The 27670-nt window shown below is 43.2% G+C and overlaps 2 protein-coding genes across 7 annotated transcripts in view; one reads left to right on the forward strand and one right to left on the reverse strand.

Moving 5' to 3' along the window:
- Nucleotides 1-2771: 2771 nt before the first annotated feature.
- On the reverse strand, nucleotides 2772-11837 carry MBD4 (methyl-CpG binding domain 4, DNA glycosylase). Of its 3 annotated transcripts, none has more exons than XM_054034010.1 (8): nucleotides 11758-11837; nucleotides 9715-9975; nucleotides 7923-8812; nucleotides 6946-7020; nucleotides 5989-6123; nucleotides 5506-5655; nucleotides 4896-4999; nucleotides 2772-3090 (listed from the first exon to the last, which is right to left on the reverse strand). In XM_054034010.1, exons 2-8 carry the CDS (start codon nucleotides 9960-9962, stop codon nucleotides 3013-3015), a joined length of 1680 nt encoding a protein of 559 aa, XP_053889985.1. In that variant the 5' UTR covers nucleotides 9963-9975; nucleotides 11758-11837; the 3' UTR covers nucleotides 2772-3012. The 3 variants fall into 3 exon arrangements, with proteins under 3 accessions (XP_053889985.1, XP_053889983.1, XP_053889984.1); XM_054034008.1 differs by lacking the exon at nucleotides 11758-11837 and adding an exon at nucleotides 11648-11739; XM_054034009.1 differs by lacking the exon at nucleotides 11758-11837 and adding an exon at nucleotides 11440-11617.
- The window catches only part of IFT122 (intraflagellar transport 122), a 49252-nt gene continuing 33323 nt past the window's right edge, over nucleotides 11742-27670 (forward strand). For 2 of the 4 annotated variants that reach the window (XR_008445613.1, XM_054034001.1), the window contains exons 1-10: nucleotides 11742-12052; nucleotides 14468-14534; nucleotides 15273-15357; nucleotides 15885-15963; nucleotides 16988-17064; nucleotides 17553-17619; nucleotides 19606-19752; nucleotides 22521-22596; nucleotides 23572-23763; nucleotides 26920-27058. Coding sequence is in view for 3 of the 4 variants with exons in the window: in XM_054034001.1 (XP_053889976.1) it covers nucleotides 11742-12052; nucleotides 14468-14534; nucleotides 15273-15357; nucleotides 15885-15963; nucleotides 16988-17064; nucleotides 17553-17619; nucleotides 19606-19752; nucleotides 22521-22596; nucleotides 23572-23763; nucleotides 26920-27058 (1240 nt within the window). In the remaining variant the exon portion in view is untranslated. Of the gene's footprint in view, nucleotides 12053-12658; nucleotides 12736-14467; nucleotides 14535-15272; nucleotides 15358-15884; nucleotides 15964-16987; nucleotides 17065-17552; nucleotides 17620-19605; nucleotides 19753-22520; nucleotides 22597-23571; nucleotides 23764-26919; nucleotides 27059-27670 lie in introns of those variants that run through there. The other 2 variants (XM_054034004.1, XM_054034002.1) reach the window with 2 other exon arrangements.

Genomic DNA, 27670 nt, shown 5'->3' on the forward strand with positions numbered 1-27670 from the left:
GCCTGTGGCATCCCGATTGCTGTGAGACCTCAGGTTCTACGCTCCCTGTTTGCATGTAGGTGTTTGTGTGCCTTGTTTATAATGACCGAGGAACACATAGTCAAAGGCTTTTCCCAGCAGAGGGCTTTGGCATTTTATTAATCTCTATAATGCATAGCTTCTCCGCCAAGCCCCCATGGCAGCCAAAGAGGAGGGGGCAGTCCCTGTCGTTGCAAACAGTTGTTTTCACTTCATGCTGTACTCTTCTAGGGAAGGGGAAAAACAAATCTCCAGTACATGTTAATTTAATGACCAAGTCTGAATGGGTGATTCATTCATTGCCTGGGTGAGGCCTCTCAACTGATGCTAAATCTGCTAACTTTATGGACCAAATACCTACTATAATTTTATTGTATGTATTGCTGGGCTCTGTTAGTCAGGTTTTTAAGGTCCCCATCTCCAGAACATTTGGGCACCAGAATCCCTTTGAATAGCAAACTATATTTTATTGCTATGTTGTTGTTAAGAGTTAGTTGTAACCTTTAAAACAGCCCCACATTTTTCATATTATATTCTTCTTAAAATATCCCCCACTTAAATATTAATCCTGCTTTTCTTGACATTGTACCTTCATGTAATATGAAAGTACAAGCACTCAGATATTGCAAAAACTACTCAATAAAACAATTACCAAGTATGCCACAGATGTGGAAGTCTGGAGAGGTGGTTAAAGCAGGGAACCAGGAGTGAGGAAAAAGAGGATTCCATTCTGTTGTACATTAAGGAGTCATGCTATGGCCTTGGGTAAATCATTAAGGGCTTGATTTTCTGATGTGCTGAGCATCTCAACTCCCACTGAAGTCAGTGGGAGCTGCATGTGCCCAGCACCTTTGAAAGTCAGAACATTAACCTCTCTTCATCTCATTCTTTCCATCTGTAAAATGGGTGAAAATACACACCCAGTTTGAGATGCATAGATTAAAGCTGCACTGTATGTATAGTTCATTAGGTGCTTCACAGGGTGAAGGCATTGTGGATTAGATTAAAATGCAGAGCTTCAACCCGGTCCTTGCCCCAACCTTCACATGTTGTTTACATGCTTTTGTAATTATAGATGCATCTTTAGGACCCGTTTGACTCCTTTAAATATGGCAAATATGAATTGAGAAACAAGGATTTTACAGCAGCTCAGGTGTTTAAAAAAATCTTATTGAAAAATAAGGCTCATTAACCAATATCCCACTAGGTTGGGCCCCACTGAAGTCTTGTTCTGGACCTGATTTTGTGAAGTGTTTGACTTCAGCGGGAGTTAATTAGTGTTCCGATTTCTGCAGGATCAGGCTCACAGTATGCTAAAAGAAAGGTGCTACCTGGATGGTAGCAAGAAATGCTGAAAACTAGTCGAGAGAGTTAATCGCTAGTGAGCAGTAAAAACAAAACAATTATCAAAGGAAGAGTAGTTAGCAGGTCTGTAAGAATGCGCAGGTGTCGAAGTCCTGCTCAGCATGAATACAAACCGGTAATAGTCACAAGTCAGCTGCAGGAAGCTCTTTAAAAGTTAGCAAGTTAGGGTCTGATCTGGCAAACATAACACCAAGCCTAGTGCATACTTCCATGAATAGTCCTGTTACAGTCAATGAGGTTATTCAGCAGTAAAGCAGAAGTGAACTAATCTAAAAACCTTTGGTCTTTCCTCTAACTCCAGTGAACATTGGATTAGACGAGGGGTGGGCAAACTATGGCCCGCGGGCCAGATCAAGCCCGCCAGCCATTTTAAGTCGGCCCTCGAGCTCCCGCTGGGGATTGGGGTCTGGTGCTTGCCCTGCTCCGGTGCTCCAGCCAGGGAGCAGGGTCAGGGGCCGCTCCACGCTGCTCCTGGAAGCAGCAGCATGGCCCTGCTCCTATGTGTAGGGGCAGCCAGGGGGCTCCGCTCTGCATGTTGCCTCTGCCCCAAGCGCCGCCCCCGCAGCTCCAATTGGCTGGGAGCTGCAGGGGTGGCACCTGCGGATGGGGCAGCGCACAGAGCCGCCTGGCCGCAGCTCTGCGTAGGAGCCGGAGTGGGGACATGGCCGCTGCTTCCGGGAGCCGCTTAGGGTAAGTGCTGCCTGGAGTTTGTACCCCTGAGCCTCTCCCCGCACCCCAACCCCCCGCCCCAGCCCTGATCCCCCTCCTGCCCTCCAAACCCCTCGATCCCAGCCTGGAGCACCCTCCTGCACCTCAAACGCCTCATTCCCAACCTCACCCCAGAGTCTGTACCCCCCAGCCGTAGCCTGCACCCCCAGCCGTAGCCTGCGCCCCTTCCCGCACTGTACTCCCCAGCCCGGAGCCCCCTCCTGCACCCTGAACTCCTTATTCTAGCTGCACCCAGAGCCCTCATCCCCTCCCACACCCCAACCCCAATTTTGTGAGCATTCATGGCCCACCATACAATTTCTATTCCCAGATGTGGCCTGCAGGCCAAAAAGTTTGCTCACCTCTGGATTAGACCCTAAACTAATAGCTTCTACAGGATCAGGCCCTTAGCTTGCAAAGTTAGCAGTGGGAGTTTGAGTTCTAAGGACCTGCCCTCTTCTCTTCTGGGATCATTTGACTTGATTACTCACAAGTAGTCAAACAAAGGGAGTTGGATGTTTCCGTCCCACCACTAGATAGAAGGTCAAAAGCAATACTTAAGTGGCAAAAGAAATAATTGACAACACTTGGATGTCTATGGTAAGGTAGCAGGGTGTTAGTTAGTTAGGTGAAAGTATGATATCACTTTAGTTTTTGCAGCACTGAGGAATGGCCAACTATTAAAATAACTTATTTAAAATTTATTTTAAAATATCAATGTTTATCAGCTTTTAATTACAATGATTATGTGGGTTTGAAAACATGTTAAACACAATCAAATACTGGAATTAAGCACTCAATGATCAGAACTACAAATGTGTAAAGAGAATATAGGATGTTTCCATTTCATGTGTACCTATAGCCAAGAGCAAGGTGGTAAGTACCAAAAAGTGAAGCTATATAAAAACATATCTGCATTTTTCAATTAAGACTCATTTTTTCATGGTTTTCCCAGAGCCAGGCTTGGTATGTATTTAACTTGTGATCTTGTGGATGTACCTGAAAGAGAAGGAAGGCGTTAGAACTAATGTTTGTCATAAAAACGTCTTCTATAAAAAAAATCTCTTGCAGTACTGAAATAACTGCCTGGAATATCTCCACCCCCAGCTTGGAACCTACTTTATAGTTTAGGGTTATTACAGCATGCTGATACAAAAAAAGACCTAAACATGCATGTTCCTGAAATGCGGGAATATACTGATCACGCATGAAACATCACTTGCATCAACTGAGAAGGCAAGTCACACAATAACCTTGCTAAGTGGAGTACAGCTGCTGTTTGCAACAATCTGTAAACAAGAGAAGAGCCTGGTGAGGTTTTTGGGTTGCAGTAGAGGGAGGAGAGGCAAGTCAGAGCAGATGCTATGCTCTTGCAGACAAATAAAATAGGGGGTACCCTGACACATCACAAAGACCACTACCATTACCAGGATGGGGGAAGAGAAATCTCACAACCGATCCAAGAAACGTAAAAGGAAATTAAAGGGGGTGATTGTTGTGTCAGACTGACAACTGTAATATCCTGGATAAACCTTATGGAATTAAACTAAACTTTATTGAATAAGATTTAATACCTTTTGGAGTCCATTAAAAATTAAAATGTATGGACCTTCTCTAGTAGGAGGAAGATGCTAATGTATTTCCTTCATTATCAGCCCTTTGAAGCTACTCCCTTGCAGGGCCGAATTTCCAGTTAGGCACAGTAGGCATGTAGCTAGGGGCACTGGCGTTCTAGGGGAGCCTTACCTCTCTAAAACTGTGTGTAACAGAAAGGTCAGCTGTAGGCAGGGGGCGCTGAAGATGCTGTGCCTAGGGGTGCGTAAGGTATAAATCCAGCCCTGACTCCCCTGGGAGAAGTATGCATATACTAATTCAAACTTGATTTTCCATGGATGAAACAGACAAAGTGTTTCTAGATAAATATCCTGTTTATAAACTGGCTCACAGCCTTCTTCCTGATTCAGCGAAAGGACAGGATCTCTAGTCCGTGAAGGGCCCCAATCCTCAGAGGAGCGGAAGGACTTGGCCTACTGAGGCCCTACATGATCGTGTGCTCTTTGAGCTGAAGCTGTGACGAACCTGATCACAAAAGAAATCCTTTTGATGGGGTTTGAAGGTCTACTCCAGCCAGAGCCCATGTTAGTGTTGGCGTGGTCTGTGGTAAGCCTATTAGCATGCATGTAAGTTCTTGTATGGTTTTTAATGTTTTCTCTATAGTGCTTTTAGTTTAAGAAAAAAAATAAGCTTGCATAGAACTTTGTGGTAACTTATAGCTACTGACAAACACTCTGTAATCAGTCTCTGAAGAAGAAGCAAGCAGGCGTGCTTGGGCAGCCTGCCTCTGCTGGCAATAACACAGCGAAAGGCAGGGAACTGTGCAGCCTGGAAATACTCTGGTCAGAAGAGAGAGATACGCAGGTTTCCATCCAAGACAGGCAATGGCTGGGAAGCTGGAAGCCTGAGCAGTGGGTGCCCTTGCTGGACCACTGAGGGGTAATACAGGTGCAGTTGCCCTGAACTGAGACAACTGTTGCTAGCCTTTAGGTGCCTCCTTGCACACTGAGGCACAATTGTAGGACTAGCTCTTGGGCTATTCACATCAATATGGACTTGCAGGATCAGGCCCATAAACAATACAGGCCATGAACACTTCTTACTTAAAGTTGACAGATTATTTCTACTCTATTTTATTTTTAATCCACATGATTATATAGGGCTTGATCCAAGGTCTAACGAAGTCAGTGGAACCCAATGTGTTCAATGAGCGTTGGATCAGGCCCTTAGAGAATGACAGCATCACTTACCTCCTTCCATTCATTGACACAGAATATTCTGTAGGAATCATTGCCATACTTTCCAATCCCATGCAGCTCAATAGGATACCTCCATTGCTTGGTCAGATACTCATCTAGAGAATATAACCCCATACTAACATGTAGAGAAACATGCCAGAGAAAATATCTCAAGAAAATACTGGTACTCACTGCAGAACTGGAAGAATCCTGATTTTTACATTAAAACATCCAAATCCCCAGTTTAAAGTCTTTTAAACGCTACAATTTTAACTAAATGTATTACATTAGTAACAGGTGAAAAAGGAATTATTTCTAAGAAAATCTCATTGTGGAAGACAGGTTTAAATGACTACAGAGCAAAATCTACACAGTAATGTTTTTATTTTAAACATTAAAATACAGAAAATACTGTAGTATCTCATTGCAAAACATATCAACCTTGTTGATACTAATGAGGTTTTTAATTCTGATAGTCATCTCAAACCAAGGGCCTGCTCCTCCATTACACAGGTTGTTCTATCTTTGGAACACTGAAGGAAAATCACAGAGCTGGGGTTTATAATGCCACTTTCTTACTGACAGTTTAGATCATTCTACAGACATATTCAAAAGAAGCTACCTGAAAATTTGATAATGGTCTTCGCTCTGAGTTCATAGAGGCCAAGAGGTTTAAGTAACTCTGACATCTCTTTCCAGTCTGCGGTTCTTGCTACCTCAGGGGAAGGATATTTCTCCAGAAACTCCCAGAGCACAGGTATTGCCATCTTACCTAGGCAGAGATAATATGTTGTGAACAGAAAGGCTGTACAGTGACTTCCCCTGTGTGACTATCCGAAGTGTGCATTCTGAATGTTGTTGATGAGGAAGATGCAAATTATTTAAACTTGTTTATACTAATATATCTTAGATAGTATTAGTTTATTTAATCCTTTCAATACTGTAATGAAAAACTTAGTAGCTAAGGCCCTGATCTTTCAACAACAACCATCCCTAACAGCCACATCAGATCCAAATTCAGCATTTACATAAACCGATGCAATTCACAGACCATGAAACTGGTATGTAGCAGTTAAGCTTCATATCATATCGTATATCTATTTACCTGAGGTCTTATTGAGAAATATGGTTGCAATGAGGAGCTTCCACGGATCGTGGAAGAGCGTTTCTTGGACCAAATTAAATGGAGACCGAGGAGGAGTCCATTTCCTGAAGGCCTTCCTTCTTGGTGGGCTTGGAGCTACACACACAAAGATAATATGGGAAACTTTACTGAGCAGTAAAAGATGGATTTCTCCCTCCGCCAATCTTTTAAGAGACATTGGAGCAGACTCACCCCCATGCTCCCACTAGCGCATGGAGGGAGGGTAGAGAGTTTATCACTCGTGTTATGACACTGCAGGGGCCAGTGGGGCCCTGGCACAGGCTCAGCTAGCCCCGTGAGCTGCCCTAATTTGCTCCTGTATTTCTATGGGTGCAGAATTGCCAGGACAGAAGGTCTGCCCAAGCCATACTCACCCTCGTTCCATCCCCAGAATGCCTCCTGCACCCAGGGTCACTCTGGAGATAGTACAGAACTAGCCTGACATCTGGATGTAGAGGTTCCCAGTAACTGGGGCTGTTCTCTGGGGAGAAGGGGCCTTACAGCTACCATCAATTCCCACTGCAGCAACTACGTACAGAGCAGGCAGCAGATGTGTGGGCTTCACCGCTGATACAGAATAACAGCCTTAATGGGTAAAAAGGTAGCTCATTCTCAGAGCCCATTCAATCTGCAGCTTCTCTGCTGAAATAGTCACCAAGAATGCCAGTTAATGCAAAATGTGATGGTGGTCTGTGCAATATGGACACCTGTCCGGTAGGTTTAAAGTGAGACAACAAAAATCCTCTCACGTAGGCCACAATGCAACCATCAGGTGGTCCTACCTCTCAGATTAGTAATGATCAGGTATGGATTTGAGCTACTGATATAAAAATGGAAGGCTCCATACCCCATTACTAATCTCTTGAGCCTTTCAATCCCCCCAAAACACAGCTTTCTTTCCCATAGAGAATACTATACCTTCTTTACTGTATTTACTAGAAAAATATGGACTGGTTTTCCTTCTCTCTACTTGTGTTCTTGGGACATAGTCTTCTAAAAAGAAAAAAAAATACCTGTATGTAAATGAGAATTAGTTCCACTCAGATATCTATCAATATTTCAGCATCTGTTAAAAAAAAAAAATCTTCCAATGACAAGCCCTTGAGAAAAGTAGTCATATCTCAGTGAGTCAATGGATGCTGAACAGGTATAATTGAGGGCAGAATCAATGAACTATTATACTAACCTCAGAATGAAGTTAAACAAGGTTAGTTGCATATCTTGAATCAAAACCTGGCCACCTTTGCAGTAACTTAAGAAGTTAATTGACATATGGAGAGTAGTGATCATTGCTACATTAAATCAGAGAAAGTGATGGTGTGATTTCTAATTGTGAATAAATCCACTTCCTTGGCTTGAACTGGTTGGTTCATAGCACTTAGCTACTATAATATCTGATGCTCTGTATGGTAAATATTATAAACAGATTAGACAGACTTCAAGCTAGGAGATTTAGAAAGTTCTAACCCAGGGGTAGGCAACCTATGGGACGCGTGCCGAAGGAGGCACACGAGCTGATTTTCAGTGGCACTCACACTGCTCGGGTCCTGGCCACCGGTCTGGGGGACTCTGCATTTTAATTTAATTTTAAATGAAGCTTCTTAAACATTTTAAAAACCTTATTTATTTTACATACAACAATAGTTTAGTTATATATTATAGACTTATAGAAAGAGACCTTCTAAAAATTGTAAAATGTATGACTGGCACGCGAAACCTTAAATTAGAGTGAATAAATGAAGACTCGGCACATCGCTTCTGAAAGGTTGCCGACCCCTGTTCTAACCATACCCAGTCATGGAGTAGGCAGGCCTGAAACACTCCTTTTTTGTAATTAGTTTGGAAGTATCCCTGATGGAATTTTAGAAGAGTGCTCTGCTCTGAAATGTATATACCTTGCAGAATTTTCACCGATGTAAAGCTTTTCTTGTCACAAGGCTGTGAAATGCTAATGTCTGTTTCAGTGCCAGGTTTGAAATCCTGGTTACCCGAATGCACCCAATCCTTCTCTTTTGCAAATGCACCCAATCCTTCTCTTTCTGCAATGTTCTTGTCAGATTTTGTAGCAGCTGCATCATCAGAACTCTTCTCTGCATATCCTAATAGTTCCATGGTTCTTGACTCTGTTTCTGAGAGAGCAGTTACTGGTCCAAGATGCCTCTCTGATTGTGATCCTGAAGTCATTATTTTATCCTCTGAAAGTGTGTTTGCTTTTCCAGTATCTGTGGGGTTTAAGTTCTGATTGTCTATTCTGCCTCTATCAGAAACACAAACATTTTTCTTTTGCCGGATTTTTTTGATTTGGCTGCCCTCAGCCTCTTGATTATTACATGATGCTTTTCTCTGCCTTTTATTTTGGCTGTGATCTGGATTCCTCTTTTCTGAGCCTTTTCTAGCTTTCTTAATTTGAGCCCTTCTTCCAACTGCTCCTTTTTCTTTGGCCTTTTTGCAACAGTCCTTTGGCTTAATGTCTTTAATGACCAAGTCCCCCCTGCCTTGCAGATGGATGGAAATGTTTTCTAGCTGTTTATTACTGGTCTGCAACTCCAAAACTTTAAGTTCTTCTTTACTACTTTGCACACTAAGATCTTGCGCTTTACTGTTACATTCTTTATTCTGTAATCTTGGTCCCACAGCTTCTGCACCGAATCCTTTGGCTCTTGATCGCGTTTTGCTCTGAACAGGAGCAGTAAAGTCAAAATCTTCTGGTTTAAGAACAGTCTCTCCATTTTTACTAAAATACGCCACAAGTGCACGTTTGGATCTTAACTTTGCTCCTTGAGGACTATGAAATGAAAGAAAGTTAAATGATCAGTGGTTATAGTTTTCATTCCTTGCTCTTAAAACAAAACAAACAAAACTGCACCTCACATTTCGGGGGGGGGGGGGGAAATCAGTCAAAAATGTTACTTGCATTTTCCAAAAAATAATCTAGCTCAATATTTTTTTAAAAAAGGTTGAATAAATACCTTTTAGACAAGCCTTCTATTAATATTTGATCAAAAATGTTCATACAAAGAACTAATTTGCAAGTAATAATACTTTATACTTTCATTTAAGTATATTAAAGTATTTTACAGCCTCCTGCTACCCTCATGAGCCATGTAAATATTTTTATTTACAGATTTCCATATTATTAGTATGAAGTACCAAGAAGTTAAAAGACTTGCCCTAAGTCAGATTCAAAGGCTCCTGAAATCAACAGGAGTCTATGGACTTGGAGTGGGTTTTGGATCAGTCCCAGACTAAATCTATGTGAGGACTGGAACAGAACAAGGACACTTGACTCCTAGGCTTGGTCTACACTACCCCCCCTAATTCGAACTAAGGTACGCAACTTCAGCTACGTGAATAACGTAGCTGAAGTTGAAGTACCTTAGTTCGAACTTACCTTGGTCCACACGCGGCAGGCAGGCTCCCCCGTCGACTCCGCGGTACTCCTCTCGCCGAGCTGGAGTACCGCAGTCGACGGCAAGCACTTCCGGGTTCGACTTATCGCGTCCAGACTAGACGCGATAAGTCGAACCCAGAACTTCGATTTCCAGCCGTCGAACTAGCTGGTAAGTGTAGCCAAGACCCTAGACTCTGTAACACTTACTCTCCACTAAGCAACCAGTAGAATAAGTCTATGTGACATACACTGCTTTTACTTACTATACAGATTTCAAGAGTTGCATCAAATATTACCTGATGAAATAAACATCATATTTCCCTGCAGTTTTGCCTGACTGTCGTTGCTTTGTGATCTTCTCCCATCCATCTGGAATGTTTTTGAGACATCTAGAAGCCACTTCTGACAAAGCAGCTACATCTTCTTTGCACTGGAGTGTGTTTTCTGCTATGGTCTCAGTACCTTCAATCTGTAGACCAAAATATTCTCTTGTCTCTGTCACTAATTCTTTCCCCTCTTCTTTTGTTTTCTTTCCAATTTGCATGTCACTTTTGTCACTGAAAGTAAATGTAAAATAAAAAAATGATATGAATAGTTCCAGACAGATCTATTTCTAACTATAATATTTCAAGACCTGCAGAGATTTGGGGGAAAAAAATTAACTGAAAATATGAAGGTATTAGCTGGCTTGTTGCAAATATTTGTGCACTGTTATGTGTGAGACTTTGCCTCTTGTTCATTGGGACAGTAGATGCTGGGAGAGCTATGGAAACAGCACGATCAGCCTCTCTCCCATGTGGAACAAAAATATTTGCAATCTATACTATGTTTACATATTGGACTTCAAGTTAACATGAGGAGTGCATTGTCTTGTATTTCAGCAATAACCATATAGAGGATCATAGTCTGGAATACAAATGTGTGACTTTGCATTGTATATAACAGGGATCGGCAGCCTTTGGCACGCGGCCCATCAGGGAAAGCCGCTGGTGGGCCGGGATGGTTTGTTTATCTGGAGCGTCCGCAGGTTTGGCTGATCGCAGCTCCCACTGGCCGCAGTTCACCGTTCCTGGCCGATGGGGGCTGCTGGAAGTGGCGGCCAGCACATCCCTTGGCCCATGCCACTTCCCACCACAGGGGGGAAGGATAGCTCAGTGGTTTGAGCATTGGCCTGCTAAACCCAGGGTTGTGAGTTCAATCCTTGAGAGGGCCACTTGGGGATCTGGGGCAAAATCAGTACTTGGTCCTACTAGTGAAGGCAGGGGGCTGGACTCGATGACCTTTCAAGGTTCCTTCCAGTTGTAGGAGATGGGATATCTCCATTAATTATTATAATTATTTATTATAACAAACTGTCCTGACCTGTCAGAGGCTTTCCCTGACAGGCTGAGTGCCAAAGGTTGCCGATCCCTGGTATATAATCTTGTGTCATAAACAAACCACAGTAGGATGTTAGCCTTTAAAAGTAAGCTTCCAAGTGCATTTTTCATATTCTTTCTTTGAAACATAAATGGTAATCTTAATTAGAGCCCACATAAGTAACATACGCATTACTGGCGCTGCCAGTTGGCAGGTTTTGAACTGCCCTGGCTGATGTCTGTACTGTACCGCCTTGCCAGTTTAATGTTCATATGTCTGGGGCCACTTAAGTGTTATGATTGCTAAATCAGTGCAACAGATCAGAAAATGACTCCACAGCAGTACATCTCAGAACCTTATACCTGTTCTAATCCTATCCCAGGGCCCTCAGCCAGCTGAAACCCAGCCCAGTGCTCATCAGTGGCAGCAGGGATATAACTCAGATCCTCCTGTTCCAGGTCCCACCGTTCAAGCTAAATGAGAATCTCCCGGAGTGCAGCACCACAGAGCGTATGATACATAGCTGAGCAGTTCCAGTCCCAGCTGTCAGTGGCGCTCTCTAGGCAGAAGCTTTGTGGCCAGCACCCAAGAGCCAAGCTGGCAAAGAACTAAACAGGGCCCAGAGCGACCGACATACCCACGCAGAACTGGGTTTCACATACCGCACTATGCCCCGTGACGTCGTCAGAACGTGACATCATCACGCATTGTGACATCACCGCACCCTGTCATATGACGTCATCACATGGTGGCATCACCGCACTCTGCTACAGGACCCCACGTTATGGAGGCGGACCACTCTGAGGGAACAGACCGCGGCCTAGCCCTTCTGAAAGGTCTCTTGACCTCCTGTTGCTATAGTAACTTTACCGGCCCTCTTCTTGCCCCCGTACTTCCGGAGCCGCCATACTGAAGCGCCTCCCATGTCACGTGAGGGTGTACGCCATTCCTGCCCGCACTGCGCATGCGCTTACGCATACCTAGCGCACACCCCCAGAGCTTCTCGCCAATATACGATCCCGCCAAGGGCGCGCAGAGGTTCTCCCGCAAGAACAGCCCCGACTCAGAACAGTCCGCCTCTTGCGCATGCGTATTCCAAGCACAGTCCCGCCGAGAGCTTCACGCTTGCGCAGTACTTTCCCCCCTTGCGCAAGCGCAGTGCCCATGGGAGCGTTTGTGGCGCATGCGCATTCCTGATTCAGCGTTTGAGTTTCTATCCTTTCCCTTTCCGCCTCCTCGCGTCGTACCGGTTGATTCCAAGCAAAGGGCTTTGGGGTTAGTGCGCATGCGCGTTGCCTGGGGAGGTTGGGGGAGCTTTAATCTTGTGTAAATAAACAAACAGCGGCCAGGGAAGGGGGAAAGTCAGGGCAGCGCCAGCGGTGCCGCGAGACAGCAGAGGGGGCTGAGAGAGGCAGGCAGGCAGGCAGGCAGGAACACGGGCACACACAGGCGGGGCGGGGCAAAGCAGGGCAGGCGGTGAGGGGAAGAAGCGGTAGTTAGGGGTAGATGGGACAGGGCAGGCGGTGAGGGAGGGGGTGTTAGGGGCAGGGCAGGCAGTGGGGGAGGAGGTGCTGGGGGAGAGGGTGGTGGGGAAGGGGGCAGGGCAGGCGTGAGGGAGGGGGTGGTGGGGGAGAGGGAGCAGGGAAGGCGTGAGGGAGGGGGTGTTGGGGAGAGGGGGCAGGGAAGGCGTGAGGGAGGGGGTGTTGGGGAGAGGGGGCAGGGAAGGCGTGAGGGAGGGGGTGTTGGGGAGAGGGAGCAGGGAAGGCGTGAGGGAGGGGGTGTTGGGGAGAGGGGGCAGGGAAGGCGTGAGGGAGGGGGTGTTGGGGAGAGGGAGCAGGGCAGGCGTGAGGGAGGGGGTGTTGGGGAGAGGGGGCAGGGCAGGCGGTGAGGGAGGGAGTGTTAGTAGGAGAGGGAGGGATGAGGGCCGCACTGACCTGGAGGGATAAGGCCGAGCAATGGTAAGAGGCTGAGTATGGTTTATGTTGCTATTTTCACAGCATCCCAAAGCACATTGGGCACTTTATGGGGCACATGGAAAGATGTGGTCCCAGCCTTGGGGAGCTCATGGCCTAGTAAGGAATGTGAGGGGGGGATGGCAGGGACCCATCTTTTGATTTGCCCCAGGGGAGGGTTTGGGATGAGGGTCACTGTAGTATGGGCATGCTGATAATCTGATCAGGCATGTTGCATCTTTGTCAGTCCGTTTTTATTTAATAGAAAATTTCTTATCAGTTTAAAGCCTCACAATCTGTATGAACCGGTAAGGTCTCCTGGGTTCTTATTGGGGTCAGGAGAGCAGCAGCCTGTGGTTTATAACCATGGTTATTAATGTCAATGGGAGAAACATCAAATATGAGTCCAATGGGGATGGTTTAATAAAGTAAGCATTAAATATGGAATATACAGAGTTCCCAGAATCCTGAGATGGGGGTTCCCGAGGGGTGGGAAGATGCAACTTCAGCCCTTCATTTAAGGAAAATAGATACATTGAATTCCAGGTAGTTTACTCTGTGGGTGATTTTCCAAACTATGGTTCTCTTTGCTCTTTGTGCATGTTAAAGATCACTCCACATTTTTTTTCTAAGAATACACCTCTACCTCGATATAACGCTGTCCTCGGGAGCCAAAAAATCTTACTGCATTTTAGGTGAAACCGTGTTATATCGAACTTGCTTTGATCCGCTGGAGTGCGCAGCCCCTCCCCCCCGGAGCACTGCTTTACCGCGTTATATCAGAATTCGTGTTCTATTGAGTCACGTTATATTGGGGTAGAGGTGTACTTCCGGTGTGCTTGGCCAGACTTCACCCTTTACCCTCCCTGTGGAGGCTTTGCTAAACGAATGAGTGGTTAATTTCTCCAGTGTTATATATTCAAGTGGTAGGAAGTGCTTTGGGAGAAAATGCCCTCCCACTCCCAGCCAATACTAATTAATGTATATTGGCAGCTTTTTAATGTTCTGTATCATTGTGTTCTACTGAACTGTGCTATGGTAGGATTGACCTCCTGGAAATCAACTGTATATCTCAGGAAAACTTTACTGAGGAATGAATACAGACCATTTATTTCGCCTCTCCAGCCCCTACCCCTCCCAACACCAAGTGACAGCAAGATTAAATATGGTGCCACCTTTCTATTTTGATTTTCTTCATGTCATTGAACAAGATCTGTTTTTATTATCCATATAACCATCAAAATGTATACTGTAGCTTGTATATAGTTGGTTCTCATAAACTATAGGTAATATAATGTCAATAATAATGGTTGAATAATGCAGGATTTTCCCTATTTTTTAAAATTTTCATCCACCCATGGCCCTGATCTTGCAACTGCATATGCATGGTCACAAGGATCTGTCTACAAGGATGCAGTTGCAGGTTAGTGACCTGGTCCTGCAGCTGGATCTGTGTAAGCATACTTCTGTGCCTGGACAAAGCCAATTGCAGGATGGTGGTCTGTTTGCAGAACTTCTTATTACATGTGGGGAAAGCATCATAAAGCTATTTGGCTTCTGGAATTTTCCCCAAAGTTAGATATGTTCTGAGGTGTGTAATAAATTCTATTAAATTAAATCTTGACTCCTTTTTTTATGGCATTTAAACAATGTTGGAAATAGAAAGTATGTTTTCTGGGTATTTCTTGTAATATTTAGTGTTCTGTCCTTAATTTTCCCTTTTTGTCTCATTGTCCAGTATATATGATCTTGCTTTTAAACCTGATGGAACTCAGCTGATAATTGCAGCAGGAAACAGATTGCTGGTAGGAGATTGTTTACTCCTCTCCACACCATACCATCTGAATCTAATCATAATAATATATATATTTTAAAAGACCCCAAAATATAGCTATGGAACATTATATAAACTATAGCAATATTTTTGGGGTCTTTTAAAATTTCTTACTACTCTCCCTAATGGGGACTCTTTCATGTGACCTTTTCTTCAGTTTAAAAAGATGTGGTAGAAAGAACAAGTGATAGTTTTTGATATAGGGAGGGAGTGGGATTTTTTGAAACAGGCAGGCCAAGTGGGTGTCTGAAAACAGCATATGAATTGAATGACTTTCATATAAATGATTGAGTAACCTCTATTGTCCTTACATGTAATGCCTGCTTCTCCATGCACAGAAAGAAGCAAGTATGTTCTAGTATTTTAAAAGGATGCCATCAATTTAAACTAGTCATTTTTAAAAGACAAGTTAAAAGTAGTTTCAGGTACTACACCTGTTTCAAAATCTCCCTGCCAAATTTTGTCATATAATTGTATTTTCCTTTCCTTTTTTTTTTAATTGTCTCCTTTTGCTGTGTGGACTTAAATAGGGGAAACTAACTAACTATCCATGAGAAATAGTGACATTGACAATATACAAAGTATTGTCAAATAAGCAAAGTATACAAACAATTATTTTGCTTCATATCTTGTTTAGTTCTAATTATTCTAGTCCCTGTGGAGCTTGTTGAAGGATTGTGGTCTTTACATTTTCCTTTTATTGATACAGGTGTATGATACATCTGATGGAACCTTAATTCAGCCCTTGAAAGGGCACAAGGACACAGTGTACTGTGTGGCTTATGCTAAAGATGGTAGGTGACACCTTTGGGTTTCTTAGCTTCCTTGTTTGTGTTAGTTTGTAGAAAGCATGGTAATTGGCCTCATCCCTTTCTTGTTGTAAATTTAAAATTAGGAATGTTAAGGTAGTTTTAATAATAATACTTTGCATTTAAACACTGCCTTTTATCTCAGGTCTCAAAGCACTTTACAAATATCAGCTGCAGAAGAAAATGCTGTTCTCTGGATATTACAAACATAGGCCCCAATCCTGCAGTTGATGATACGAATAGAGACCTATGCATCCCATGAACTTTAGTGGGGCTCTGTGTGAAAGCAGAGGTCTACCTGACAGCATTCCATTGAAGTCAGTAGTACTTTGTGTGGGTGCAGAAGTGCAACCATATGGAGTCAGTAGACCCATACTTACTTGATCCTGTAGAGCTCAGACATCTACAAAGTACTTCCTGTTTTCTATTTTGCTAAGATGAGTGTTTTTGGAGGAAATGTGATAATTAAATGTGTGGGTGTTTTGTTTTAAAATATTATTATTAATCCCTAGGCAAGCGTTTTGCATCTGGCTCTGCTGACAAAAGTGTAATCATTTGGACTTCAAAGTTAGAAGGCATTCTGAAATACACGTAAGTGAACCCATTCACTTGACTGCTTCCTTTAAATATATACTTTGGTTATGGACTTCTGCTGTTAATATAAGTGAGTGATGCTAGGAGAGTTGAAGGAATGTGAACTAAGGTCAGAGAAGAAACTAGTAGAGAGAGGAGAAATGATGGAGGAGAGCAGTCAAGATATAAAAAGATATTTGAGAGGGTTAGGAAAGCAGTTAAGAGAATGAGGGGGTAGTGGGAGGGCTAGATAAAGCACTGGTGTTACTCTTGTGAAGACATTGCAGGGCTGAAGGAGCACCAGAGAGCCTCTCTCACTGTGTTAAGAAGCTGCAGAAGTTCAAGAAGAACAGAGGAGTGTCAGGAGAGTTTTGGGAGTTATATTCTGCCTTTGTTTCAACAGGAGTTATGTGTACTGTATGTCCAAGACATGAGCCTGGTCTTGTAAAATAAGCCAAATTAGAATAGTTGTAGTTTGAAGCCCAATCCAAAGGTGGTTGCTAGTATTTGCCTCCACCAAAAAGTTCCATCTTTTTCTGCCCTGCTTTATTTGTGTGCATACGGAATTCTGTTGGTATTTTTCATTGGATTAATACCAGTCTTCCACAAGTCATTAAGAAATATAGATATGTAATTGCTAGTATCTTACATCTTCAAATCCTAATTCTGCTTTTTGATAAGTTTGCATGATTCTTGTTGAAGTTATTGAGAGAGATTCACGCATACATATTATGGAAAAGTTTGGTTAATAACATTTATTTCTTTCACAATGCTTCCCAAACCAATATCCGCCTATGCCCTCATACCAATGCAGCCAGTTCTTGCAATCTGATGAAGCCTCTATTTAGAGACTACGTAATTTAAAAATGTTTATTTTTAACTTAGTTTAATTACATGTTAATTTGAAATAGTGTAACTTGATCTGTTTTTATGCAATATTTGTCCTCTAAGCTTAGCTTTAAGATATCTTGTTATAAAAGATAGAAAATGTGGCATTTAAAACAAAAGATTTGTTTGAAATGTGATGATTACTTTGTTCTAGGCATAATGATTCTATACAGTGTGTTTCATACAATCCTGTTACTCACCAACTGGCATCCTGCTCCTCCAGTGATTTTGGTATGTCTTCTTCCTCTGATGTTTTTCATTGAGCTAGTAAACATTATTAAAATCAGAGAATTAAACATTACTAAGCCAGTAATGTATAGGTACAGTTTCTCCACTATGGAGTATACAGATGAAAATTTAGAAAATACCTTGTTTAGCATAATTTAATATTTTACTTTTAAAATCACTCCCCCCTCAGTTGGAAAAGGGTTATGTACTCCAGCTCCTTAAAGTGTGTTATCTTATGGTGATATGGTTTTTCAAGAGTACTGTTTTTTTTTTTTTTTTGCCCCACTTTAAGAAATATTTCATTATAGTTCTTATATTTAGATATTTACTCCCCACTCCTTCCATATATGAATAAACAGCACCTATTCAAAACATTGACCCTTCCCAACACTGAGTAAAATCCTGGCCCCTTTAAAATCAACCACCTTTTTTTTTCTAATCTAAATGCTGCTTGTAATGATGAAGAACTTAGTCGGTTTTTGTTTTTTAAGGCTTGTGGTCTCCTGAGCAGAAGTCAGTCTCCAAACATAAATCAAGCAGTAAAATCACCTGCTGTAGGTAAGTTTTAAGGACTAGACGTGTCATTCAGATTGGGTTTTTTCCTTTATGAATAAAAATATAACAATAAAGAGAAAAGTATATGTAATTAAATGTATGCAGAAGCCATGATTATGGGCATGAACAGGGCCCCGGGGTGTTTCCTGGGCAGGTCCAGCCCTTGGATTGTGTCAGGGTTGGGCGTAGCCTCACCGCCGAGTTCGTGTCCTGGGGGTCGGAGGTGCGGCAGGGTGATCTCCCACCTCCGTGCAGCCAGTTGCCTGTGCTCCCCACTTCCATGCTGGGGCTTCCACAATTATTTATTGACAAAATTTTGCAGAATTTAAAAATATTGTGTGCAGAATTTATATTTTTTTGGCACAGACTTTAATTTTTTGGCACATAATTCCCTCAGGAGTAATATTATAGAGCACTGTAAAGCATGAAAATTTATAAATATACAATCTCCTCCAAAAGCTTGCAGTCTCAGACAAGAGCATGCACTACAGCTGCAGTTCTCAAACTTTAGCAACCCGAGGACCCCCATTTTGATTTAAAATTTTCCGGGGATCCTAGGACCCCCTGCTCAGCCCTTGCCCGGCCCACTTCTCTGAGTCCCTGCCCCTTATCCGAGGCCCCGCCCCCTGCTCATTCCATCCCCACTCCCTCCGTTGCTTGCTTGTCCCCACCCTCACTCACTTTCACCCGGCTGGGGCAGGGAGTTAGGGTGCAGGAGGGTGAGCAGGCTCTTGGAGGGAGTTTGGGTGCGGGGTGCAGGTTCTGGGCTTGGGCAGGGGGTTGGGGTGCAGGAGGGGGTGAGGTGTACAGGCTCTGGCCGGGTGGCGGTTAATTCTGGCGGCTCCCGAAAGTGCACATCCCTCTGGCAGCGGCTCCTAGGCGGGGGTGGGCAGAGGGTCTCCACACGCAGCCCCTGCCTGTAGGCTCTGCCTCTGCAGCTCCCATTGGCCACAGTTCCCGACCAATGGGAGCTGTGGAGTCGGCGCTTGGGCCAGGGCCAGCACATGGAGACTCCCTGCTCCTACCGCTAGGGGGCGCAGGGATGTGCTGGCTGCTTCCGGGAGCGGCAAGGAGGCTGCCTTAGCCCTGCTGCGCTGCCAGAGTTTTAGCATGCAGGAGGCGTTGGGAGGGAAGGGGAAGAGTTGATCAGCAGGGTCCACAGACCCGTTTGAGAAATGCTGCACTATAGTTCAAGTAAGGGAAGGTGAGGAGAAAGAGATAGGAAGGATTGATGATAATGTGTTTTTAAGGAAGCATTTGAAAGGGTAGAAGGGAGGCAATTGGCAAACAGGTAAACTGTTCTACATGCAGAGGCAGCAGCATTGACAGTTTTAAGGAAGTGATGTATTTGATCCCGGGGGGGCAAAAGGATATACTCAACTGGTAAAGTCAGGGGAAATAATAAAATAATACCTAGCACTTGTGTAGTTCTTTTCATCAATAGCTCTCAAAGTACTTTACAAAGGAGGTATCATTATTTCAATTTTACTGATGGGGAAACTGAGACACAGAGCAGTGAAGTGACTTGCTTAAGGTCATGTAGCAGCCCAGTAGTGGAGCTGGGAGTAGAACACAGGTCTCCTGAGTTCCAGTCCAGTGCTCTGTATGCTAAACATCACTATTGTCTCTTCTATGTGATCACTATTCTGAATGAAGATTATACAGTGTGGTATGTGGACACACAATCTTCACAAATAATGTAGATGTGATTTTCCATCATGTGTTAGCAGGTGATATCTTTTTTGTTCTCTTTATTCTTGCACTTATTTTTCACTTAGGTATAACAAAGAGTTTCTCCCTAGGTTGCATGTTCCTGCTATAAATATGAATGTGACTGTACATTGCTGCAGGGTAAATGGCTAAATTCCAGTACTCTTTCTCCTTACTTAGAGACACATTCTAAACTATCATCTGCTGATTCAGTACACTGTACTTTTAGTAGTTTCCTTGTGTCGTGCTGCTTTTTCATTTTGTTTATTTTGTTATCAGCTGGACAAATGATGGCCAATACCTTGCTTTGGGGATGTTCAATGGCATTGTCAGCATAAGGAATAAAAATGGTGAAGAGAAAGTCAAAATAGAACATCCTGGCAGCTCTTTATCTCCAGTATGGTCAATTTGCTGGAATCCATCAAGGTAAACCTCTTACGTCCATCCCTTTTGTGCTGAATAGATAATCCTTGTTTTATTGATTCCTGACACCACAGCATGGCCAGGCCATTATCCTTCTTCCTTAAGTGGGTTTCTTCTGCACTTTACTTAGGGCTGGTCTAAACTATGGGGTGGGATCAATCTAAGTTACGCAACTTCAGCTACGTGATTAACATACCTGAAGTCGACGTACTTAGATCTAATTACCGCAGGGTGTCAATGGGAGATGCTCTCCCGTCGATTCCCCTTGCGCTTCTCGTTGAGGTGGCGTACCAGAGTCGACACTAGAGTGATAGATCTATTGCATCTATACTAGACACGATAAGTTGATGCCCACTGGATCGATCGCTGGCCATCGATCCGGCCGGTAGTGTAAACAAGCCCTCAGAGTCCTCAGGCTCTTCACTGGTGAGCACCTTTTCACATCTGTAAAAATCTGGAATTACTCCATAGAAGAAAATGGAGTTACTCTGGATTTAGACTGGTGTAAATGAGATGAGGATTAGGCCTGTTTTTTCTCCCAATCCTACTCTTCCTTCACTTTGCCGTTGCTATAGGAGTCCCTCAACGACACATCAAAATTCACATATGTTACTTCGGCTTAAAGAAAGTTTTGCCCCATCTCTTGAGGCTTATATCCCTCTGTGACTGACCCAAGAGGGCTTTCACAAACTTCGTTGGTGCAGATTTTTCTCTCTTTCCACCTTTGGTTTTCTCACTGCTATATACAGTCCAAAATGGAGTGCATTTTGACTAAGGGATGGATAATTGGCAATTTGAGTTTTAAGATCAAGTGCCCCATCTCTCTGAGATTTGTATCTGGGATAAACTGAGATTCCTGTGGGACAAGCTACACCTCTTTCTAGACATCAGCTGCCTCCTACTAGGCTGTCTGTTTTTTTAATTATAGAGTTGCACTGTTTTGATCACACTAATTCAGATGCTGGAACACACTAACGGTGGGTGCATCTCTTTGGTGGCTATATGTAGCAATTGTACTTCATGGTCTTTTTTGATAAATGGAAAAACTGGGTGCAAAATCAGCTTGGATGCCAGGAAAGGTGGTGTGGTTTTTCATTTGTGTATTTTTATGCAGTGAAGTTTATCTTAGAATAATAGATTTTGAAATGATAGTTTCACTGTAGTTATAGGGAATGTGAATGAACAATTAATATTGCAGTAGGTGGGAGAATTTCTGGAATCATAGAGCAAGTGAGGAAGAGGAGGAGTCAGTCCACAACTATTTAGAGGAAATACCAGTTTTGAAGTCCAGCACGTGCAGTAGTCAGGGTAGTGAGACAGAAGAAGAAGAACATGAGGAAGAGGAGAGCCCTAGGGACACCAGCTCGTGAGTGAAATTTCAAGGGAATAAAATTTACTGTTCTACAGACAACGTAGACATCTACATTTATGTCCCAATTTATATATGTAATTATTTATTTCTCCTCTCTGTCTTCTACCAATGAACTTCAGCCCTTACCTGAAGGAAACACTTCTAGGAATGAGAAGATATCTCAGTCTCTCGAGCCCAGAGATGCTGATGAGACTGCCAATTGCAACAGTAGTAATACTGAGCAGGAGCTTTTATGAGACTGATTTTTTTTTTCCGAGTGTCAGGCTTGTGCAGCAATATCTCAGATCGTTGAACGCATTTTATAGATTATAAAAACTCATAGTGTATGTAAGTAACAAACCAAAACAAATAATCAAAACCTAAAGAACCCCAAAACCCATAGGGCCATATTCATTGCTGGTGTGTGGGTTTCTGTTGACTAGATGGAGTTGCATCCTTTTTTTTTTTTGTGCCAGCAGTGAATTTAGTCCCACAATTTTTTAAACCATAATAAAATTTTTTACTTCCAGCCCATCCCTGCTCCCTATCAATCTTAAATACCATCTTTGCTCTCCCGCAGGCAAAGGAATGGGAGGAGGAGTGATGGTCTTTGTGTGGTGTCCTAAGGTGAACAGACTCTCAGACCAGCAGTAATAATAATACCTAGCTGTTTTATATAGTACTGTTCATCAGTAGATCTCAAAGGACTTTACAAAGGAGTATCACCCCCATTTTTCAGATGGGGAAACTAAGGCATAGAGAAGTGACTTGCCCAAGGTCACCCAGCAGGCCTGCTGCAGAGATGGGAATAGAACCCAGGTTTCCTGAGTTTGAGTCCAGGGCTCTATGCATTAGAGTACACTACCAAATTCCAGAGTTGAGACCCTTCTCAGAGAATGCTTTGCTACCAGCTTCCAAGGACAACATTTTGTTCTTGATTATATTTATGTAAATCAGGTGTATCTCCACTCAGGCCCATTGACTTTGGATTTACACCCCTGAAGCTGAGATCAGAATATGGCCACAGATATTTAAGTTCAGGGACTCTTAGCTAATCAGCCTTGGCTGATCATAGACTTTCACTGCAGTTACGAAGTGATGTATTAAGTCTTTGGAGGCAAACAATCCATGGCATAGTGATGTGTGGGGAGGAAATGGTGGACTCCCTTACACCCTCCCTTCCCCTGCCCTCCCCCCCCAAAGCTGTCTGTTCTCTGGCTGCAAAAATTCATTAATATTATAGTTCGGATGCATATGTTTGCTTTTCTCTCAGTTGTTGTGCCTTTTTAAAAAAAAATCATTATTTGCTAAATGTAGTCTGACATAGTACTTATTTTTTGTCTGTAGCTTTTATGAGTTTTGTACAGAAATCACTGTAGTGCACCACATGTCTTAATTGTCTGTTTCTTCTACATGTTAGAGATGAACACAATGACATCTTAGCTGTAGCAGACTGGGGTCAAAGGCTTTCCTTTTTTCAGCTCAGTGGCAAACAGGTAAGTTGAAGTTTAATGCTTTGGAAAGTGCATTTGTATTTACCCTCAGGAGTAGCTGAATATTTTTGACCATATTCTGTATATACATTGTGTCTTGTATAAAGCTTTTTGTTTGGCTGCTTTTGGCCATCCTCTTTTTCTGCTCCAGTGTCTCCCAACCAACAGAGACACTTCCTGTCACTTCTTCTAGTTTTGCAGACTTTTGTGACCAGGGCTGTTCCCAGCTATTCTGGGGCCCTACGCAAACCCCCCACGCGGGGTGTGTGTGTGTGTGTGTGTGTGGGGCCCCAGGCCTTTGCGGGGAGGGAGCACGGGGGCTGTCCCCAGGCCTCCATGGGTAAGGAGCGTGAGGGGCGGGGCTGGCTTGGGGGGCAGTGGGGAACCACTCACCGACGGCGTGGCTGGGTCTGGGTCTGCACTTCCTGCTGCCGGTGAGCGCAGGCTCATTCATGCTGCAGTCCTCGGGCGGGACTGAGGCAGAGCAGGGGCGGGAAGAGGCGGGGCTCGGTGGGAGCCCTGGGGAAGAGACGGAGCAGGGGCTGGAGCAGCACGCAGCTGCGCAGGGCACCAGGAACTTTTTGTATGGGTAAGGACGGCCCTGTTTGTGACAGTTTACTGGCCCAGATCCTGAGCTGCAGCTGTGGAGTCCTTGGCACAGTTCACAAGAGGGAGACTCATTACTGTTTTTTAAATCACCCTGATTCTGAGTGGACCTGTGTTGGGCTAACCTGGTTCTCAGATGCAACTTAGAGTAGCTTCTGAGGGCTATTACAACTGTCAGCTGTTGCTGGGTGTAGGGAAGTCTTTGCCACTAGCTGAAGGGATGGTGGTATCATAGGAGCCTGTATGATAGAACTTTGGCACCTGAGGATCCTTGTACACTGGGGAGATCCTCTTGCTAGTTTCCAACTACTTTTCATGACTCAGAAAACATGAAATGACCCTTTTCTTTGATCTCTGTATTTTGTCTTGTAGATTGGGAAGGGCAGGGTGCTGAATTTTGATCCCTGCTGTGTTAGCTATTTTTCCAAAGGAGAATATATATTAATGGGAGGCTCAGATAAGCAAGCCTCTCTCTACACGAAGGATGGAGTGCGTCTCGGTACCATAGGGGATCAGAGTAGCTGGGTGTGGACATGTAAAGTTAAACCAGACTCCAATTATGTGGTAAGAGGGGACATTTTATTGCTTTTCTCTTAGACCTTAGATACATATGGTAGGGCAACAATTTTCCAACTTGGGTACCTAAATGTAGGCACCCAAATCCTTACTGAGGCAGCTAAATACAAGTGGCCTAATTTTTAGATGTTGCTAAGCATATTCAACTCCCATTGAAGTTAAAAATAGTCATGGAGAAATGTATCCTGTGCTGCAAGAAGGTGATAAATGGGGATAAAGCTTACTGGTCTACGTAAGGCATCTACTGCATTTTATTTTTTAAATGGTAGTTGATTTATTTAAAAATAATTTTGATGATATATATGAAATAGGGTGACTGTAGAGGCTATGCAATAGGATGAGTGGAAGCAGATGTGCAAGTAGGCTGTCTGGTTCAGAATTTCTACTGAAGAGCCTTGTGGAGAACATGTGTGTTACCATTTGGGGCAATATATACTATAATCTGTCAGTGGCAGAACTCCTTTTGAAATCAGTAGGCCAAGAGTGGTGATTTAAAAAAAAAAAAAAGTAAGTGTCCATGTTTAAGGCTGTGATTTAGTCATGGAGGTCATGGAAGTCACGGAATCCGTGACTTCCAAAGACCTCCATGACTCCAGCCAGTGTCGGCTGGGAGCTGCAGGATCCCCTGCCGCCTGCGGAGGCAGGGGAGCCCCACAGCTCCCCATCGCCACTCTGGGCTGCCATAGGCGGCAGGGGACCGCCGCCGCTCCCGGCCATTGTGGGTTGGCACCCCTCCCCCTCCCTGCCCCCACAGGCAGTAGGGGGGACCAAGGGGTAGGGGGAATCCCCGCTGCTTTTGGACGCCACGGCAATCAAGAGAGACCACGGCCACTCCCTGCCCCTGCCTGTGGCAGGGGGGATCCCTGTTGCTCCGAGCTGCTGCAGGCATCAGGGAGGACCTGGGCAGGGGGGAATCCCCGCTGCAGGAGATGGGGGGGACCCACTGCTTCCGGCTGGCGTGGGTGGCAGAGGTGATCCCCACTGCTCCCATCCACTAGTGGTGGCAGGGGGGATTCCTGGAGCTCCTGGCCCCCACGGGAGGCAGTGGGGACTCCCACAGCTTGAAGCTGCCAGTGGAGGGGACCCCTGGAGCTCCTAGTCTCTCCCCAGACTACCCATTTTGTCATTGGGTATTTTTAGTAAAAGTCACGGACAGGTCACGGGTTTCCGTGAATTTTTCATTATTGCCTCTGACCTGTCCATGACTCTTAGTAAAAACATCCATGACAAAAACTTAGCCTTATCCATGATCATATAGGGCCTCATCCTGGATCGTTAAAGTCGATGGGAGTTTTGCCATTGAATACAGTGTGAGCAGGATCAGGGCTAAAGTTGGTATGCTATTTTGGAGAATGTAACGTAAGGGATTTAGTGTTCATTTAAATGTCATGCATTTTTATTGGGGCTGTCAAGCGATTACAAAAATTAATCGTGATTAATCACACTGTTAATAATGGAGTACCATTTATTTAAATATTTTTGGATGTTTTGTACATTTTCAAATATGTTGATTTCAATTACAACACAGAATACAAAGTGTACAATGCTCACTTTATATTTATTTTTATTACAAATATTTGCACTGCAAAAAAACAAAAGAAATAGTCTTTTTCAATTCTCCCATTACAAGTACTGTAGTTCAATCACTTTAACATGGAAGTTGAACTTACAAACGTAGAATTATGTACAAAAAAAAACCTGCATTCAAAAATAAAACAATGTAAAACTTTAGAGCCTACAAGTCCACTCAGTCCTACTTCTTGTTCAGCCAATCACTCAGACAAACAAGTTCGTTTACATTTGCAGGAGATAATGCTGCTTGCTTCTTGTTTACAGTGTCATCTGAAAGTGAGAACAGGCATTCGCATGGCACTGTTGTAGCCGGCGTCACAAGATATTTATGTTCCAGATGTGGTAGAGTCATATATCCTTTCATGCTTCAGCCACCATTCCAGAGGACATGCGTCAATGCTGATGATGGGTTCTGCTCAATAATGATCCAAACCAGTGTGGACCCATGCATGTTCATTTTCATCATCTGAGTCAGATGCCACCAGCAGGTTGATTTTCTTTTTTGATGGTTTGGGTTCAGTAGTTTCTGCATTGGAGTATTGCTCTTTGAAGTCTTCTGAAAGCATGCTCCACACCTCGTCCCTCTCAGATTTTGGAAGGCGCTTCAGATTCTTAAACCTTGGATCGAGTGCTGTAGCTATCTTTAGAAATCTCACATTAGTACCTTCTTTGCATTTTGTCAAATCTTCAGTTGAAAGTGTTCTTAAAATGAACAACATGTGCTGGATCATCATCCGAGATTGCTATAACATGAAATATATGGGAGAATGCGGATAAAACAGAGCAGGAGACATACAATCCTCCCCCAAGGAGTTCAGGCACAAATTTAATTAACGTGTTATTTTTTTTAATGAGTGTTATCAGCATGGAAGCATGTCCTCTGGAGTGGTGGCTGAAGCATGAAGGGGCATATGAATGTTTAGCATATCTGTCACATAAATACCTTGCAATGCCGGCTACAAAAGTGCCATGTGAATGCCCGTTCTCACTTTCAGGTGACATTGTAAATAAGAAGAGGGCAGCATTATCGCCCATAAATGTAAACAAACTTGTTTGTCTTAGCAATTGGCTTAGCAAGAAATAGGATTGAGTCGACTTGTACACTCTAAAGATTTACATTTTGTTTTTGAGTGCAGCTATGTAACAAAAAAACCCACTAAATTTGTAAGTTGCACATTCACGATAGAGATTGGACTAAAGTACTTGTATGAGGTGAATTGAAAAATACGTCTTTTGTTTATCATTTTTACAGTACAAATATTTGTAATAAAAAAATAATATAGTGACCACTGTACACCTTTTATTCTGTGTTGTAATTGAAATCAATATATTTGAAAACGTAAAAAAACATTGAAAAATATTTAATAAATTTCAATTAGTATTCTGTTATTTAACAGTGTGATTAAAACTGCGATTAATCGTGACTAATTTTTTGAGTTAATCGCATGAGTTAACTGCGATTAATCTACAGCCCTAATTTTTATGCGTGTTTTTTGTAGTTGCTTATAAATTATCATTGGTTGACACGTAGGTGATTGTATGAGTTTTTGAGATCTTTCTCCTTATGTTCAGGCGATAGGATGCCAGGATGGAACAATTTCCTTTTATCAGCTGATTTTCAGTACAGTCCATGGACTCTATAAAGATCGTTATGCTTACAGGGACAGCATGACTGATGTTATTGTCCAGCACCTAATTACTGAGCAAAAAGGTAGTGTCACTCTTACATTGAAGTCTTAGCTTCATTTTCATTATTATTTTTTATTAATAGCTGTTAGCATGTTCAAATGTATGGTCCCTGTCTCGTGGAACTTCCTGTCTTTGATAAACACTGATGGTAAGGTTGAGGCATACAACTCATGGGGTGAAAATGCAAACATGAAGTAGAGCAAATATCTCTGGAGGATCAGCATGGAAGGACTTAATGGAAGAAGTGGGGATTTGAAAGGTCATTAGGAGAGGGAAGAGCTATTAAAATAAAGTCTCTCTATCTGAAATCATAAGATTCTGTATAGTACATTATATCTGTAAAGGTGGTTCTTATTAACAGCATCGAAGACTTGTGCTAACATTTTCTAAGCACAATTTTTTAAAATATTCTCACCCAGTTTTCTAACAGGGAAGAGACATTGGAACATGCATCATAGTACATCATTCACAAGTAATGAATGGTAGTAACTTGTGACCTACTGCTAACCAGTAGCATGTATGGGTAGCCTATACTTGACGTGGAGCCACAGACTCGATTCTAGTAGAGTTGATTGTTCGGTGTAGAAATATTTTGTAAGGATTAAATTGTGATCATGGTTTAACATGGTATTAA

Source organism: Malaclemys terrapin, chromosome 7 (assembly GCF_027887155.1).
Source record: "Malaclemys terrapin pileata isolate rMalTer1 chromosome 7, rMalTer1.hap1, whole genome shotgun sequence".
In the NCBI taxonomy this organism is placed as follows: domain Eukaryota; kingdom Metazoa; phylum Chordata; order Testudines; family Emydidae; genus Malaclemys; species Malaclemys terrapin.

Coding starts and splice junctions, on each gene's coding strand:
- MBD4 (XM_054034008.1), bottom strand. CDS start 11,685: ATGGCGGCTCCGGAAGTACGGGGGCAAGAAGAGGGCCG. Junction 7,021..7,922: donor ATCGGTGAAAATTCTGCAAG/GTATATACATTT, acceptor TTTTCTTTTTAG/AAGACTATGTCCCAAGAACA. Junction 5,656..5,988: donor ATTTCTCAATAAGACCTCAG/GTAAATAGATAT, acceptor ATCTCTGCCTAG/GTAAGATGGCAATACCTGTG.